Consider the following 19,438-nt stretch of genomic DNA (forward strand, 5'->3'; position numbering starts at 1 on the left):
ATCTCCACTAGTTCTCTGTATTTGATACTATCCTTAGAATCATTCCCTGAAGAGAGGACTGCTGTGATTGTGCTCTGAGAAGACACCCCACCTTACCCTTTACATGAGACTGACCAAGGTTCTGTGGTATACTGAATTTCGTGACACATCAAGGCTTGACAATAAAAATGTTTTTGCATAAATAAAACATTAACACCGGCCAGTTGCAAACAAAACAAACACATTAAAACCCCAGGGTGATTTAAAAAATAATAGCCTGCACATTTTTTTCAAGTACTGTTAGCTAGGAATGACATTTTCATTTGTGCCTTTTCTCTTTCAGTAACTATGTGAAAAACAACATTTGTTTTATGAGTCATCAGCAAGAAGAATTAATGGCAACACAGCTTCAAAAGAGGAAAACCCAAGAGCAGCTCTCGGAGTGTAAAAGTTTCTGTAGTAGGGAACAACCAAGGCAGCTTTCTCAAGAGACCTAATGGCCTTGAAACCTTCCAATATTGATACAGTATAAGAACACTAGTAGGGTGTCTTCTTACCAGTGCATATTTGCCATTCCCAAGTTTCCTACTCAGTGTCACGGAGCTAGTTTTAAAGGACACCCTGAAATTATAAAGACCACCTTTAATCTCCTCTTTCCCAAAAGGAACTTTAAAAGGTAGAGGAGATACAAGATCCCAAGCAATCTCTTTTTATTCTGAGCAGCATATCAGGTTAAGTAAGACTGGTTACTTAAGGCTGGTTCAGTACTTTCCACCTTTTTCAGAGTAGCCTTTGGAAAACTAAATCCTAGTGATGAGATCAACCTTTGCCTTAAGCTATGTACATATAAAGGCCAGTAGCAGCTTTATATGCAGACAAACAAGTGGTCTGGACAAGACCTTACAGTTTTTGCCTACTAAGACACTACTTGCACTGGGTCTTATATAAAAAAGAACCAGGACACAAAATGTGGACAATTTAATTGCACATATATGTTCTAGCTTAGGATAGGGTCCTGGCTTAGAAATTTTTTTTTTTTTTGGTGGCTGGCAGGTGGCGAACCCTTGTCCTTGGTGTTACAACACCATGCTCTAACTAAGTGAGCTAACCGGCCAACCCCTGGCTAGAATTCTAGTGATAATTCCTATTACGGTTCAACAAGTACAAAGATTATACAGCTTATTTTATAAATTATGAACTGCAAATTAATGCAAAATATCTATCCTTTTATGAATTTCATATGATAAAATGTTAAAATAATTCTGCAATAGTTGAGAAAAATAAGCATTTCTCCATCTTTTTTTAATAAATAGGAAAGAACTTAAAGATCCTGGGAACATATTTCTTTAGAAGTCGCTGTTAGTAAAATACTAAAAAAGGAGTTAGGTCATTGACTTTATCAAAATTTCTAAGTAATTAAGTTTATTATTAAGTTAAGCCTATAAAAATTCTCTCCTTGGAAGTCCTTCAATGATAATTTATAGTAATCCATAGTTTTCCGCAATTCTCCACACTCCTCAGGAATATCACTACCTCAGGTTATAGCACACAGGCTGTGATCAATGCTTTCAGATGACTGTAGACCTAATAAATGACATTCAGACATCAGGACAATTCCCTCACTGTGTTCTTCTCTGTGATGAAACATAGAGATGGCCAACTGTACCAGCAACTTGGGTTTCACTCACACATGATGGATTGCTCTCTTCTGTATTTCTGCAGTTGAATTTTAAGACTTGGTAAGGCATTTTCCAGTAGAATTTGGATATGATGATTAAAAAAATTCACAAAAAAGAATCTTGAATCACTTAAGTAGTAATCCATTAAACTACTAATATTATAAGTTATGGAACACATGTAAGAAAAACATGAACCACCTATCCTGAAAAAGAATAAAATATGATGAACTTAAAGGAAGGAGAATCCTAAGAGCCAAAACCCCTTTTTTTTAGCTTGGAATTTTCTTACTGCCCCCTAACAAACTATCCCAGTTTGATATAAAGGTTTATGATTCATTCCATTCCCTTATAACAAAGTGGAAAGACTATAAATCTAAATAAGCAATAGTAAAACTAATGTCAGAGACTCAGGAAAATGACTAAAAGCCCTGGTTATGAAATATTTAAATTAACATTGTCAAGGGAAAATTAAAAAGAGATTTGAGATCTTAATTCTATAATGGCACATTTCGCATGCAAGTTACAGCATGCATTGTTTTTTGTTTGTTTTGGAAAGAGAAGGCAAAGCGTGTTCTGCAGAGGATCAATTTAAGAACTTTATTATGAATTTTTGGTGGAATTGTATGCCAAGATTTAAAAAAAGATCAAGATAGCTTATCAATATGAACTTTTTTCCTTTGCCAAGCATCACAAATTGTAAGATATTTAACATAATTGTTCCGTGTGTTTCCTTTGAAGATCAAACACTACACACTTCAGCTATTTCTTGGTTTAGGCATTCATTGTAAATGGGCAGGAAATTGTTCATAAACCTAGCTGGTTTATTACTAGTGATTTTGACTTCATTAAACATTCTCTTATATTTTTCTTTTATTATCCTGAATCTGTTAACTAACAATTTTGACTTTAAACTAGTTTTCACCCAAAACCCATGCCCCCAAACCAAATCAAGGTTTTTGGTTTTCAAAAATAAAAAGGGGGGAATACTTTTAGTTTGTATGTATATATTCACAGTCTTTATTTATATAAAAAAAATTTACAGTACTTGTGGAAAGCCAGCAGAAGACATCAGACACACTCATTTCCTCTCAGTGTTATTAAGTTTAGTACATTACCCATGGACACTTTGCCAAATGGTGCTCACACAGCAGCTCTGAAACCAGACCTGGTTAGACTGTCTTTCCTCCCCTTTTCAAATTTTGACAGGCTACTGATTTGCCCAGTTTTCAAGCCATTCAAATACTGAAAATGTTCCATAATCTGGATCTGCACCTTAGCTATACAATGTTTTCCCCCTATTCTATATTTATTTTTTTATGAACATTGCAAAACAGAAGGTCACTTATTACTGCTAATTGAAACTAAAAAAAATCTCAAATTTTTAAAAGTCTGTCTATAACTCTTTCACTGAATTTTATTCTCTGTATTTATGAGCTTAGCTATCATACTAGACCTTAAAATGGAGCAAATAAACACAAATGTAAAAAAAAGAGAATGAAAGTCTAAAAGTCAAAATTAAATCTTTCTTAATAAAGAAAATGGAAAAGTTAGCCTTTACCACCATTTTTGAGGGAGTGAGAAGCAGGGTATAGGAAAGCATTGAGAAGAACGAGCATAAAAATAAACATAAAATAAAAATGTATTGTTCAGTGGAGTGCTACGGCTACATTTTCAAGATTTTAGAATATGATAAGGAAAATGTACTAAATATGAAGGTTAAGATGTTGCAGTTTTTCACAAAGGTTTCAAAATATTTGGTAATTCAGGTTTTCATGGAAGATGTGTTGGAATATTACCTGTATTAAGTTTCTACTGAGAAGCTAATTTGACTCTTCATTTCTAGGTAAAATCACTGTTGGTTTTTATATTAAACTCCTAAACCTAAGTGGTGGAGCACAACTGTGCCTTGGTCCTGTATTACCAGTCAAGGGCTCATGCGTGAGCCAGAGAGACACTGTTTCATTAATGCGTATTTATTATAACTTTAAGAGTCGCCATCCCACATACTGATAGTCACCCTTTAGCTCCATTAAGTAAGACACAGCAAAGGGAAAGACATCTCACAAAATGGCTTTCAAGTTCAAGTTGAACTATATTATAATTATACTGTGGCACAGAGGCAGCTTGTGGGCACTTCTTGTTAAAACGGCACAATGTTATCAACTTCTGACAAGACTCTTAGTTTAGCCTTGAGCACCAACCTAAGATTAACGAGTCAAGAACCTCAATCCCTTCCCTACAACTGTAGTTTAATCTCTTCAGAATAATAAACATACATAGGAAGTACAACCCATCACAGCTTCTTTCTCAAAACCACCTAGTGGGTAAGAGGTTTCTCTTTTTAAAACTACAATTTCTTAACTTTTAAAAGTTATTTAACATTTTCTATCATATTAAATTAGCAACATAAAACATTATCCTTTATCTATAAAGTTCTACTCCAGTTCCCTAGAGTTTATATACATGTTATTTCTAATCTGCAAGAAAAAAATTCCTATATGATATTTGGTTAACAGAGCATTAAAAGATGCTATACACATGTGGCATGTACATATATACAAAATATACTTCACAAAGAAGCTAACACACTTTAGCCAAGGTCTAAGCTTGCATAGATTAAAAAAAAAAAAAAAAAAGCATTACAAATACAATTTTTGTTAAAATAGAAAATGGGGAATAAAAGTTATAGAATGGATATGAAGAGATCTTTTCCAAACTTTTATTGGTGCACATTCAATTAAAAAGATAACTTTTACAGGTTCTTTGGTGCCCATATTCAGCATACAAAAATGTAAAAGACTATTCACAAATAAAACACATTAGTTCAAACTGGAAAAAAATAAAAATGACAACAATGAAACAATTTAAAGTAGTGCACACTGTGACAGCTCTGCTTATGGGGGACATGAGAATTACTGCGAAAATAAATAGAATGTCCTTTTGTAAAAGCAGCAAAGTCATGTCTTGTAAACTTCCTTTTCATATTAGAGCAAGGTCTGAAATAAAATCCAAAGGGCGTGGAACTTACACTGTAGCCGTGAATGAATAAAAGAGTCTATTTCCTCAATTACTATTGGTCCAGTTTTCCTTTTGTTTTGAGTCCAATGTGCAGCAGGTTTTAAAAGGTGCTCAGTTAGAGATTCTAACCAATTAAGTGATGAATTATAAAATTTCTTTTCTACTTTCAAACACAAATGGGTAAATCTGTTCCACAGCAGTAGCAACAGCCTTTACGTTGGGCCCTGTAACAAACACAATGCAGGAAAGGGTGAGAAGAGCTGAAAAAGGGAGCACTAGGAAAAACTGACTTCCCAGAATTAAAAATATTCAAGTAGTTCAGATTATTAAGTTACTTTTAAAAAAATCTATACTTACATAATTATATACATAGTCATAATAAGGACCAAGATAATACAATTTTTTTCTGAATAATGAAAGAAAACCTGAAGCACAAAATGACACTATTCATTTTGTTTTAGGGAGCAAAAAAAAAGAGCATATAAAAAAACTGCATACAGACTATCATGGAGCAGAATAAAAAGCACTGTGATCCGTGTATGAAAGGGAAGAACAACAAATGGGACTAGTCCACCATGCTTTTGGTCGCTGTCATCTGGCTTCTGGTTAGGCTACAACTGAATCCCACAGGAGTATGGAGGAACCCAGCAGACTGATAGAAAGCTGCTACCCAAACACTGGAAAATCAGAGGCCTGTTTTAAACCATATGGTCTAAAAACCCCCACAGATTTACCACTACTTGGTGGCCCACATGTTTATTGCTTATCTGGTCATTTCGCCCTCACAGCTTACCCAAGTCAACAGGAAAAAAAAAAAAGGACACAAGACAGTGAGGTGATGGTATATATGAATTAATCTATATAACTCTGGAACAACTTTTTAAAACTGTAATCTTTCATTTAAATAGCTAAAAAGAAACATACAAAGTAATGTAAAATATTTTCATGAAATTTATTTTGAATAAAATAGTTTCATCACTAATACTCACTCACCACTTTTGAAAGATCCTGAAAACTTACATATCCACCCACTGTGAACTCTTCGAAGGTACTGACCACACCCTATCCTGATCTACTCCCTCCTGACTCACCTTACCCCTTCTACATAGTGCTTTGCTCACAGGAACCACTCAGTATGTGTCCACTGAATTGGTAACATTTCATAGAATATTCCAGATGTTAAGTACATAATGCATACTAATTAACCAGGACAATTGTCTTCAGTTTGTTATTGTGGTGTTTAATTATCTATTAATAAATACAGAAGGTTTCATATGCATAGTTTTATTCTATACTTAGCAGGGACTTATCAATAGACTTTGTGGCCTCTCAGAAGTCTGAGCTCCAAGATCTAGAAACAGACACATGATAGAAAGGAAGAAACAGACTTGTTCCCTACCACCCCATTTTCGAAACTTTGAAAGGCCACAGGGAACATGGAAATCCCCTGGGATGAGTCAAAACTAAAGCTTATTTATTGAAAGTCTAAAGGTGTCAAAAAATTGTATTCTCCTCAAATGACTGAAGGAATAAAAAGCAAAATTTAAGGATACTAAAGAAATGTCCTTTAATTCAATTTTGCATAAGGTTGGGCCTCACTCCTAAGTGATGCCTTTGTACAATTTATAATCACAGTACCTTTAAAAATCATCTCGCATGTTAACACTACCCTTTGTGACATGCATGTCTAGAATTCTGAAACCACTCTTTCCAAATACCTAAAGATTCAAAAGACTTAACAAAATACACATATAACATAACAAGTAGGTACCAATTATATTTGAATATTTTGCTTATGTAAAACTTCTGTGAAGTTCGTAAAATGGGTTTCTCTTGGGTATTTTAAATGCAAGATATCATAAATTTAAAAAAATATCATGGTGATATATACTAAAACATTCTCTCTCTTTTTTTTTTTTTCCTTTTTGTCTTTTTTCGTGACCGGCAACGGATCGCAACCCTCAGTGTTGCACCCGTACTGGACCGGGACCGGCAACGGGAACGCAACCCTCGGTGTTGCTCCCGCACCTCGCTCAGCCAGTGAGCGGCCGGTCTGTATGTGGGATCCGAACCCTCGGTGGGAGCGCCGCCGCGCTTCCCAAGCGGCGCACTGTAGCAGTGCGCCACTGGGCCGGCCCCTAAAACATTCTCTTTTTAAAAAAGTTTTAAACACTGTGTTCATTTCAATCAATATAACCAAGATACAAAAATCAATTAACGTGATTACACCAGAACATAAGTGGTAACCCCATGACTGCTTCCAACTATGTGCAGTTTCTAACACATATTTTTTAAACTGACATGGAATAATTGTATGTATTTATGGGATACAGAGTGATATTTTGATACATGTATACAATGTGTAATGATCAAGTCAGGGTTGGACTATTCTTAATAGCTTCAAACTGGAAATTACTCAAATGCCTATGGGCAGTACATACATTCACACACTGGATACTACACAGCAATGAGAATGAATGATCTATATACAACTACATAGAACGATATGGATGAATCTCACTAAGATAATGATGAATGAAAGAGGACATTCACAAAACAGTATTTGTAAAATTTACAAATAGTACAAAAGCAGGTAAAACTAATCTATAGTTGTTAAAAGTCAGGAAACTGGCTCCCCTTGAAGAGCAGTGATAGTGAATGAAGGGGAGAAATTAGACATTATTTCATTCTTGGTAAGGGAATTTCTTACATCATTCAATCTGTAAAGGACAAGTTTGGTTCAATATCATAGAATACCTGTTACTGTGATACTTCCTGTTGAAAATATCTGTAATGTAGCTCTTAGAGATTTTATCCGATAGCACACAGCAGGATGAAGTTCAGGTTCATAACTATACAGAAAAAAGCCACAATTAATTATTTATAGCCTGACTAGTAATTTAAAATTTGGTATGTTATCTTGATTATCCCAAGACTTACCTGGCATGAGGTCTATTGTTCTTTGTGAATTCGGGCAAACGAATTTCAAATGGCATGTTACACACTGCCAAAACGTTAACAACCTTAAAATCTGTAAATATTACCTTTAGGAGAGAAGTAAAACTCAATGAATTATTTTGAAACAAAAAAATCTGCTCATCATGGCAATCCTTAATAATTGTTTCAATCCTTAAAAATAAGAGCAAACAAGGTAAAACCGAAACATCTTGAGTATGAATTCAGTATTATAAGTTAATCGGTATTAAAAGCTATAATTGAACTAAAGAAAAAAAAAGCTCAAAAACTTCATTTAAAAAAAGTAAAACCTGATATACTCGTAGGATTAAAACATTACCTCTGGAATCTTTTTATGTTTAGTTTAATTTTTTAATACTTTAAATGGGATATTTAAAACTACTGGGAAAGGAAAGAGAATGGTGAGGGAAAAAGAATTAAAGCAAGGTCCTCTTTCTAAAAGTTAAAATGGAAAAGCTGTCACTTTAAAAAAAGTCAATATGAGTAAATAGAGTGTATATTGGGCTCTAAAAGTCAGATGTTTTTCTTATATGCATTAAGTCAAAATGACATTTCTGTGAGTTTTGTTAGGTGTTTCTTTTTGGGGACAGAGTGATAAAATTGTGTTTTTAACTAATTGGGATTTCTCTCAACACTTCTAATGTTATGCTAAGAAAAGGAGCTCCAAGGCCAAAAATAATGTTTTCTTAATAACTTCGGCCTCTGCTACCTACATCTTGAATTATTTCATCTCGTCATCTTTTCAAACATTCCTCCTAAAACCGCAGTTCTGGACTGACTGACTATCCTCCAACTCAGTGCTTACACAAAGCAGGTGTGCAAAGCCAGAAAACTCTGCACAATGGCACTGCCATCAAATCATGGGTGCACTTCAAGGCTCTCTCTACTCCCACTCTCCTCAAGCACCAACGCCCCCCACCCCTTACCAGTAGTTCAGTACCTTCCTGTCACCTTCTACTTCAGAGAGAAACTTGCTTCCCATCACTATTTCTATAAACTGATCCAAATCCCAGCCTAGCTCTCCTCTTCAGGGACCATATCTCATCCTTATCTTTCATTCACTCATCATTTACAAGTGACTAAGGAAGTCCATAATAAGTAATAATTTTACTCAAAGTTATGCCTCTACAAAGTTATCTTTTTTTTTTTTCCTTTTTGTCTTTTTTCATGACTGGCAACGGATCGCAACCCTCAGTGTCACGCCCGTACTGGACAGGGACCGGCAACGGGATCGCAACCCTTGGTGTTGCACCCGCACCTCGCTCAGCCAGTGAGAGGCCGGTCTGTATGTGGGATCCGAACCCTCGGCAGGAGCGCTGCCACGCTCCCAAGCGGCGCACTGTAGCAGTGCACCACCGGGCCGGCCCTACAAAGTTATCTTTGATAAGGCTGACATGCTGGTGATTATCACTTCACAGGGGTGACAGCCTGCCAACCAGTGTGTCCACATCTACAGGGTTCTACAGCTCTCATCATCCTGACCTGGCATTCTTGAGATAATCAAAAATGAATTTTTTGTGTGAGAAGTGAAGAAGAGTTGAAAAGGCAATTAACTTGTAAGGAAACAAATCTCTCTATTAGAAAGAAATTTGAGAAAATGCCAGAATCCATTACAAACACCCACATGGCCAAGTTTTACTACTAAATTTTCATACTAACAGGCAATATAAAAAAAAACTTTAAAAAGTTCAACCAATAAGAAGAGTTTCTTGGTAATTTCTTTAGTCTATTAAATTAAAATTTTTAATTTTACAAAATAAATCCCTGAATATTTGCAGTTTGGATATTTTTTGAAAATGTTACCTGAAAACCTAGTTTCTGCAGACTGCGGGCTAAACGTCTGGCACCAAATTTAGCCTCTTCTTCACTATGGTTTTAAACAAAGAAAAAGTTTATCAGTTACACAGAAAATAAATTTTATACTAAGAAATATAAGAAGCTTTACAAATGATTTTGTTTTGTTTTGGCAGCTGGTGGGTATGGGGATCTGAACACTTGACCTTGGTGTTATAACACCACTGTGTAACCAACAAGGCTAACTGGCCAGCCCTGATTTTATTTTTAAGTCTAGGAAAATGTCTTTTCCATGAGGGGAATAGAAGAAATTAAAATTAAAAAGCCAAGTAACATTTACCTTGTTGCTCCAGTGCAAATAATTTTTCCTGAGGACCAAATTGTAGCTGTAATTCTAGGTTTTCTAAGCTTCATTAATACTTTCTGGGAAAAAAAAAAAAAATAGAATTACCTAATAAACATTAATTTTCACATTTCTGTTCTGTGTGGTCATGTTAATGTCCAAATACTACTCCAAGCTTATCCAAGACTGAAAAATAACTGTTCTCAAATCACACGTTCTGAAATCAAGTACAATACTAAACACAAAGAACACAACAATCCAAAAAGATATTTAATTGATTAAAAATACAAGGTCTATATAAATCACTCACTGTATCATGAAATCAACATACAAGTACATAAACATTTCAACTCTCATTCCATTCCAGTCATATAACTGGAGTTTGCATGGATTCTCACACATGCCAAATTTGTTCACATCTCAAAAGCTTTGCAGTAGTTGTTATTTTCATCTGTGACATTCTCCCCTCAATATTGTCACTTCGCTCAGGTCTCTCAACCAGATGTCACCTCAATAAAAAGGCCTTCCCTGACCATTTCACCGAAACATCCATCCTTCATCGCTCTCTAATTACAAATCCTGCTTTATTCTGCTTCATGATACCCATATCTCTACACTGTATTATATCTTACAGTTGACAGGCCTATTTCATACTCAAGTTCAAAATGGAAATCTCAAGTGCAGGAGAAACACTGAAGCCAGAGATGTAATCTGAGATTCCTTAAATACAAAAGGCATTTAAAGCTATGAATGGAAAGAAGTTATCTACATAATGAGTATAAACAAGTCAAGGACTAAGCTCCAAGATAATACGTAAATTTAAATTTTCATTGCAATTTTTCATTTATAGAAATATTACACACACATTATGTATAAGAAAAGAGAAATGTTTACTGGATAATACAACAAATAAATGAATAGAATATTTCTCTTAAAAACTTTTGTTAGACTTGAGTTCCTCCTTCTCTCTGTCATATGCCATATTAACAAACTAGGAAGCTATTAAATCTGAGGAGACTCAAAATTTACCTTAACTGAAATCCATAAAATTTCATACGCAGGTAAAACACTAGACTGAGTTTATTCTACATTTAACTGCGTCTTACCACCAGCTTGTCTATCAACTCAGATTTTTCAGTTAACCTTTTTTTAGAAAAAAATACTTCTTTTCTATATGTCATGCTAACGTACCAAAGCAGTATTAGGCATTGTCCTCTTTAAACTTCTTAGAGGACATATTTATTCCTTTTTTTTTAAGGGAAGATGGTATTACTGATGAACTTGAAAATCTTTACTTGTGAGTCACTGAAATAATCTTTACTTAGTTTCTAATGCTAAAACCTAATGATAATTTACTTTGCCCAGGTAGACTGGCATCTAATTTCTAGAGCTTAAATAAAGCCTTCGGATACATTCTTAATGTTCATAATAAATGTATAAAATATATATCTCATCAATCTTTGGTTTATAAAAGTCAATTAAATACCCACTGTCATTTATGATAGTCTAAAATACTATGGTTTTATTATTACTTATTAATACTAAGGCTTTTATTTTAAATAAGAGAGCACTTCAAAAAGTGTGTGGGAAAATAAAATTAAAAGATAATATGAATCTTTCTATGAATTTTTTGAAGATCCCTTGTATTACAGGCTTAACAAAAACTAAAACTTAAAATGTCCAGGTTAAGATATGAACCATATTATTTCCAGCAATTTGTTATGAAAGAAAACCACCTACCTTGGCTAACTAAAGAGGAGTATGACAATTAACATACTACAAATACTATAATATATATTAGGCCATCATTCAAATATAATCATATTTGACTGAGTATACATGAAAGTATAAAGATCCCTTTCTTTAGCTAAAATAAACTGAGAGAACAGTAAAATGCTCCTGTAAAAGCAATAATTTCTTTGCTAAGACTCATAAATGGGTATCTCCAAAACCTGCCATCTCCTTGAGAGCAGAGGCTGCTTCTACAAGGCTCACTTCTATATCCAGTACAATTAGCAGATGGCAAGATGCTCATAAACCATAAACGATCTGTAGAATAAATACATTTTAGCATCATTCATTGCACTATAAAATTAGGCTATGTAGTATGCATACCCAAATTCAGATACTTACTCCAACATCACGTTTATAAATTACATTTGCTCCCTCCAAAGCAATTTTCCTTAAGTTCAAATGGCATCTTGTTCTAAAAACACAGACTACATTTGTAATTAAAATGTCCAATGCAACATCACTGTCTGCATCCATTGGGGTAGTTGAAAAACTTTGCTTCCTACCACGAAGATCACATCCTGAGAAATAAAATAAAATAAAGTCAATAAACATAAATGTTCTATTATTTTTCACAAATCATCTTAAAACTAAAATGTAAGAAATGAATCTATTATTTTTCAAATGTTACTAGAATCAACTCATATCCCTTCTTTTCTCTGCTAAAAATGTTGTTTTTTAAAGATAACATGTTATATAATATCCTTCAAAATCTAGGTCTAACTTTCATTCTTTAAACTAACTTAAATGTAACTTCTACATGCTAGGAACCTGTCAGATTTACGTTCTGCTACTCTCCTTTACAACCATGGTGTACCACAGTTATGGAGATTCCCCAAACACACCATGTTCAAGAGCTGGACTTTGTGGTCCCAGTGCCCAACCATTAATGGTATTAAAACCCACCTCATACAACTTGCTGGGTCTATAAAAAGAATTACTTCTCTATTTTGGGCAGAGTAACTGATTTACTTAAAGAAGCAGAAATATTACTCACAACTTTATTAACAGACTCTTCTCATTTACTAGTCATTCATTCATTATTCACTTACTGAACACTTACATGCTGAGGATGCTGGAGGAAAAAAATTAATAAGGCAAAGTCTTTTGTTCTTGGGGAGCTCCAACAAATAGCACAATGCTATTTTTATCTAGATCAGAATCTTCCAATATATATTTTTCAAGATTGCTACAATAAGAGCATTTACATAAACAAGCAAGCCCTATTTTTTACCGAGCATGTAAACCCATATCCAGCTAAAAAATTCTCTTTGTGATTTCACGTCTTAAATAAATAATAAACAATGGCAATTTGACTTGCCTAACCCACAAAAAGAAAGTCAGAAAGTTATAACAATCCCCTATAATTATCTTTAAGATTCCTTGCAGCCACAATATGAAAAACTAGTATTCTTTATAAGAATTCAAATTATTATATGAATAAAACAATGAAGATGCCAAGAGTCCAAATAAAGAAAATTCACTCTTGTTTTCTGTCTTTTAGTTGCTGATAGAACACAGTGACAAGTCAGATCAAGGCTTCGTAACACCTCTATAGGGCCATATAGCATTCAATTCTCTGTATTGATTTTACATCAACTTCAGTCTGTCTTCTTATATTCCCTTCAATCTGCCTATCTTTTTGTTTTTCTGTTCCTTATGTATGTTTGGGCTACCTCAAATCATTTTTATGTGCAAGGGGTGGGGCATGGGTTGGCAGTGGGGACTGATGGATAGATATGTATAGGCAGACAGATTACCAGGCAGAGGCACAGAGGCAGTTATTACCACTGGTCTTACACAGTACGTTCAACCTGACTCACCACTTACTAGTTGTAAGAACTTAGGCAAGCTGTGTAATCTATCTGTGTCTCAGTGTTGTCCTTTGTAACATGGGATATATAGTGCCTACCACAGAGTGATGTTGTAAGAATTATATAAAATAATGTATGAAAAATACTTAGCACATATATCTGGGAAATAATAACACAATAATGATAGTGATTATCAGGGAAATAAATTCAAAACAAGAGATCAGAGATTTCTTAGCATCACTTCTCATGATTATAGTATAGCCCAGTTATTGAGCCACATGGACACCACCAGATTTTCTGCTATTTTCCTCTAAAAATTGTGAAATTACTATGAGGTAGAGACTCCTAGTTGCTTTCCCCAACATCCATTCCACTCTTCCTTCATAATAACCAGAGAGAACACAGATGTCTAGCTGGGAACACTGTGGCAGAAATAAAATACTACAGTTTTCAGGCTCCCTGGCAACAGGTATAGCCAAGTGGCCACATGACTATGTTCTGGTCAATGAAATGTAAAATGAAATGGTTATGTGTCTTCTGAGAAATCTGCTTAGAGTGACCAACTAAGCCAGCAAGAACTCCTTTTGCCTTTCTACCCTTCTTCAGTCTTGCTGCCTGGAGTTTGGACCTGAGTGCTAGAACTCAAGTAGCCATTTGGGACCAAGAGACAATGAGCCGAGGATGGTAGAACTATAAGAAGCTGAGAAGCTCCTTATTATCCCTGCACTTCCTAATTCTAGATCTCACGAGTGTGAAAGAAAAAACAATTCTTATGCTGGATTTTTGTTATGGGAAGTTAGTAGATCCTAACTACTATACATTCCTCGAGGATAAGCTACAAAAAACAACTATTTAAGGAGAAACTTCGTATGAAGAACCTATGTCAAATTCTGTTTCATGACAGTTTTTTGTTTGTTTTTAACATCAAACAGGCTAAAACAAATTGACTCAGACTTAGCTACTCTGAGTTCCAAACTACTGAATTCCTTGAGGGGACAATACAAGGACAATACATATGGTAAAAATAAGTCAATAAAGAAAAGTAAAGCAAATTTTTGTAAATGTAAAGAAGCCTTGAAATTAATACAAAATTAACAATTACTTCTACATTTTGGCAACTTAAATTCTAAAGATGAGGTCATGGGAATACTTCATCATAAGTTAAGTGTTCATATTTTAGATGAGAAACCTGGCAAGCAGGCTCAGAAAATACTACTGCCTTTCTAAAAAGTTTCCAATCAAAGATACAATATGAAAAAGTCAGTACTTCAAAAAAGAGGCACCCTACATGAAAGACCCCACATTATTTGAAGTATGAAAAAAGACTCACTTGCAATCAGTTTATCTATCTTGTAGAACATGAGAATGGTACTGGATATTAACAAAGATTCACTTCTTATAGCTGAACATATTATATTCCCTTTAAACAGGATAACTAGAATGGCAATCCAGTGAAACAGACAAATGTCAATTTCTACAAAGTATCTGATGGCCTATCAGATCCCTTCTAGTTTTAAGTGTAGTTAAATAATTTATCAATGGGTAAAAAAGGTCTACCTGAGTAAATATTAGTAGTTCAAAAGCTTAAGTTATTTCTGAAAACATACATGTATAACTTAGTTTAAATTAAAACAACAAAAAATAACAAAGCTGCTACAGGAAAGAGTGGAAACTAATTCCCACTGGGGAAGAAATATTCCAAATTGCTTATGACTATTACGGCACCTATAATTAAACATGTGGATCATCTATTTCTCCTACTAAATTCTAAGATTCTTGAGATCAAAGACTATGTCTCAAAGCTCTATACATTTCCACGGCTTAACACCATGTTTGGCAGATAGTAATATTCAATTATTATTTGGTGACTGAGTGCTATAAAATACCTCTTGTCAATATTAAACTTCTCATCTACCTAGAACTCCAAACTATTTCTTTTAATTCTAGGCATCAAAAAAACTCTTTAACAAGGCTGAAACTTTACTTCTTATTTTCATCTGAATACAAAAAAGAGCTAATAGTCTTTTTCTTCCCTACAAGCCCTTTAACAAAATATCCATGAAAATGCAAATGTAGTATAGTTTATTATATTTCATGGTGATTTATACATAATTTGTTTTGCTGGTTTGTACAGCTCGAAGGGGAATGTGTTTAAGCAACGCCATTAAAAATACAGTATTGGAAAGTGACATTTCTAACTCACAAAGCTGTTAAGCCTGCTAACAATAGCTTTATAGTATGAAATATTATACAAAAGGGTAAAAGTAATACCACAATTAACATCTATGTACCCACCATTCAGCCTAAAAAAATAAACATTACAATACAACTGATGCACTTCTCCCAAATCACATGCTCATCCTCCTCTCCAGAGAAAAATCTTTACTCTCGATTGGCGTTTTATAATTTTCATACATTTCTCTTAAACTAATTACATATACAAGTATACTATATTCCTATACCCAATTAAGTCATGATTTTTAAAAAATATATTGATGAATCTGGTTTGCTAATATTTCATTTAGGATTGATACATCTATGCTCGTAAGAAGAATTGGCCTATCATATTCCTTTTTTGTACTGTCCTTATCTGGTTTGAGTATCAAGGTCATACTAGACTCATTAAACGAGTTAGGGTGGTTTCTTTTTCTTTCTTTCTTTTTTTTTTTTAATTCTCTAGAAGATAGTTCAGAAGACCTTATCTAAAAATTGTTTGGACCTGTTTCTCGTTTGTCTGCTTGATGGATTTTAAAAGACTAATCCAATTTCTTTAAGAGTTAAGACATTGATGTCTTCTACTTCTTCTTGAGTCAGTTTTTCTCAATTAAATTTTCCTAAGAAATTTTCCATTTCTTCTAAATTTTTTAATTTACTGGGCATAAAATTCTTCATGATTTTTCTTAATATCTTTAAAAATCTCTGCTGTAGCATACTTATCCCCTTTCATTCTAGTATCACTTATCCCTGCCTTTTTCCCCCCCTCATGAATCTTACTGAAAGGTTTTTCTACTTGGTAAGTTTCTTCAAAGAATAAACTATTGATCCTCTCTATTAAATTTTTTGCCTATGTTCATAATTTTCTTCTATCTACAGATTTATTCTATTCTTTCTCTAATTTCTTATATTGGAAAGTATTTCAGTTGAATGCTTAATACTATGTTTTTAACTTTTTCTCTTTTCTTGTATGAACATTTAAGGTGATTATAACCCAGTGCTTTAGGTGTGAGTTTAGCTGGATATATGTTTTCATTATCCCTTGATTCTAACAATATTAAAATTATCATTATTATTTTTCTTGGACTAATTAATTAATTTACTTATTTAGAAGTTCTTTGCCTTTATAAATATGTTTTTAAAGTTTACTGTAATTGAGGAAATGCTAACTTAAAAGAATGAGATACCACTTATACTGGCAAATATCAAACAGTGCTGGTAAAGGTGAGTAAACCAGCCTTCTCATAATTTGGTATAAAAACTTTCTACAAAAAATTAAAAATGTGCACATATGTGGAACTGTAGTCAGGCAGTAGGAATATAACTTTAGAAATAAATTGAGCTGAGCAAAGTATAAATAAGATTATACACTGCAATTTGTTAATAACAGAGATAATCTTCACATCTATCTAAAAGGGATTGGTTAAATAAAGTACAGCACAGTCTTATATAAACCTACCAAATAGGTTTTATAAATTATAATGTATTTCGGATTCTTAAAAATTTCAGAATATTTGCAGCATACATGTACCAGTTGAGCATCGCTGATCTGAAAATCCAAAATGCTCCTAAGAGTGTTTCCTTTGAGTGTCATGTCGGTGCTCAAAAAGCTTCAGATTTTGAAGCATTTAGAATTTTCAGTTTTCGGATTTAGGGATGCTCAACCTATATGAGTTCATTTTGGTTTACATATCTGTTTATGCACTTACATATTTATACCTGCCAAGATGTTAACAATTTTCTATCCAGAGAATTGGCATGAGAGTGACTTTTCTTTATGATTTTTTTCTTCTACTTTTTTGCACAGTCTGGATTAAAATAAATAAATAAACAAACAAATATATATAAATAATTAAATAATACAAATAAATAATTAAATAATATAAATAAATAATATAAATAAATAAATAATATAAATAAACTTTAATATATATATTAAAGTTTACTATATGAAAAATACTTATTTCTATTTTGATTGAAAAATAAATATCAAGTATTTGCCCACATCCCAAGTCCTAATATCTAGACATGTTTGATCAGGAGCTTTGTCCTGTTCCTCATGTATGGCTTGTCAAATATTTCCTTCTAATAAAAGCAAAGTTCAAAACTGCAGCTGTGCTACCTTCAGGAAATGTGATATTTCTTGCTTGCTATTAAAACACATCATAGAAGCTGAAGCACCTTCTTTCTTACTCAATGATTTTATGGACAAGAACACATTGTTTATATTTTAGGTCCTCTGACTTTCTTATTGGTATTCAAAAACGTTATTCAGCAACCACAACTGCAACCTTCAATCACCTGGAAAACACCGCCACCTCCTGGCTTTTAGGGCAAATTGCATCAGACTGCTACATTTAAAATTTTCCACACCAACAAAGATACTTAAACTGAAGTTACAATAAACAGTATCATAAAAACAGTATGATTAAAACTAAACAAACCTGAGAATATAGAAAAATAGAATTTAGGTACTTTAAGTGTATACAAGTTGCAGCTGAGGATACTTTAAGGAAAGGACTCAAAGTTTTAACCACAAAATGACCATCCACAATTTGAGAAATGGCAGAAGCAGAGGAAGACCAGTAACAGATCAATTTGCAAACACAACATGAACCCATGTAGTCTCCCAGAGATTGCTCTTTTCTAATAGTAAGATTTGCCATCCAAACTAAGCTCATATTCTTTATAAAGCTCCTGGAATAGATGAGGAAATACAGTCATCTCTTGGTATCCATGGGAGATTGGTTCCAACACCTCCCACAGATACCAAAATCTGAGGACGCTCAAGTCCTTGATATAAAATGGTGTAGTATATGTATATAACCTATGTACATCTTCCTTTATGCTTTAAATCATCTCTAGATCACTTATAATACCTAATACAATACAAATGTTAGGGAAATAGCTATTATACTGTATTGTTTAGAGAATAATGACAAGAAAAAAGTCTGTACATGTTCAGTACAATTTTTTTTTAATGTGTTCAGACCCAATTTTTTCCCCAAATATTTTCAATCTGCATTGGTTAAATCCACAGATGTGGAACTCACGGATATGGAGGGCGGATGGTAGACACTTGTGTCCTGATTCCAATGCATTACTTGACAGTCTCTCAACACATGCCTGTGACCAAGGTGGAGAAAAGCTAACACTTTGCCTTTTAAAAAGAGGATGTTCTTTCACAATGTTTGATAGTATGGCATAAATCTTATGAAAGGGGGCTGTGACCTAGTCTTTACATTCAGCTATGTGACACTGGGTCAGTTACCTAACCTCTCCCTAAATCTTCACTTTTTCTTCTGTACCTTCCAGGGTGCTTTTAAGGATTAAATATGACTATTTATGTCAAGTACATAGCACATGTTCATTAAAAGTAGCTATTACTGTTTGATGGACTCACAGACAGTAGAATATTGTAACCAAATAGTAATATTTAACAAATTGATGCAGAACGTGAGAACATTCACAGTAACAGAAAAGAAACCGAGATCATAATAGTTCAGGCAGAGGTCAGCACACTACAGCCAATGGGCCAGTGTTTGTCAAGTTTTACTGGAATACAGCCATGTTCAAGTGTTTCTGTAATGACTATGAGGCACAGCTGACAGTTGTGACAAAGACGGAATGATCTGCCTAAAATATTTACAATTGGCCCTTTAAGAAAAAGTTTGCTGATTTCTGGCCTACTCAAATGAGGTACTACCAATAAAATGAAATGTATCACTGATGAATATAAAGCCCATTTTTTTTTTAACCAAAATGAAACAAATGTTTTTATAACATGGTCCAGGACTGCATTCTGATTTGAACAAACTACTATAAGAGAT

At 33.8% G+C, this 19,438-nt stretch overlaps 2 protein-coding genes across 3 annotated transcripts in view; one reads left to right on the plus strand and one right to left on the minus strand.

The window, feature by feature from the left end:
• The window catches only part of SLC2A12 (solute carrier family 2 (facilitated glucose transporter), member 12), a 54,552-nt gene extending 50,258 nt beyond the window's left edge, over positions 1-4,294 (plus strand). Inside the window, exon 5 of the mRNA XM_008580411.1 lies at positions 323-4,294. Within this exon, the coding sequence (XP_008578633.1) occupies positions 323-476 (154 nt within the window). The 3' untranslated portion in view covers positions 477-4,294. The remainder of the gene's footprint in view (positions 1-322) is intronic.
• Positions 4,295-4,363: 69 nt separating this feature from the next.
• TBPL1 (TBP-like 1) overlaps positions 4,364-19,438 on the minus strand; it is a 32,363-nt gene continuing 17,288 nt past the window's right edge. For both annotated transcript variants that reach the window (XM_008580400.1, XM_008580391.1), the window contains exons 2-7: positions 11,923-12,101; positions 9,787-9,869; positions 9,456-9,519; positions 7,617-7,720; positions 7,434-7,528; positions 4,364-4,900 (exon numbers count right to left, since the gene is read on the minus strand). In XM_008580400.1, the coding sequence (XP_008578622.1) occupies positions 4,821-4,900; positions 7,434-7,528; positions 7,617-7,720; positions 9,456-9,519; positions 9,787-9,869; positions 11,923-12,057 (561 nt within the window). In that variant the 5' untranslated portion in view covers positions 12,058-12,101 and the 3' untranslated portion in view covers positions 4,364-4,820. The remainder of the gene's footprint in view (positions 4,901-7,433; positions 7,529-7,616; positions 7,721-9,455; positions 9,520-9,786; positions 9,870-11,922; positions 12,102-19,438) is intronic.

The sequence above is a fragment of the Galeopterus variegatus genome, unplaced genomic scaffold (assembly GCF_000696425.1).
Source record: "Galeopterus variegatus unplaced genomic scaffold, G_variegatus-3.0.2 Scaffold85, whole genome shotgun sequence".
Classification (NCBI taxonomy): domain Eukaryota; kingdom Metazoa; phylum Chordata; class Mammalia; order Dermoptera; family Cynocephalidae; genus Galeopterus; species Galeopterus variegatus.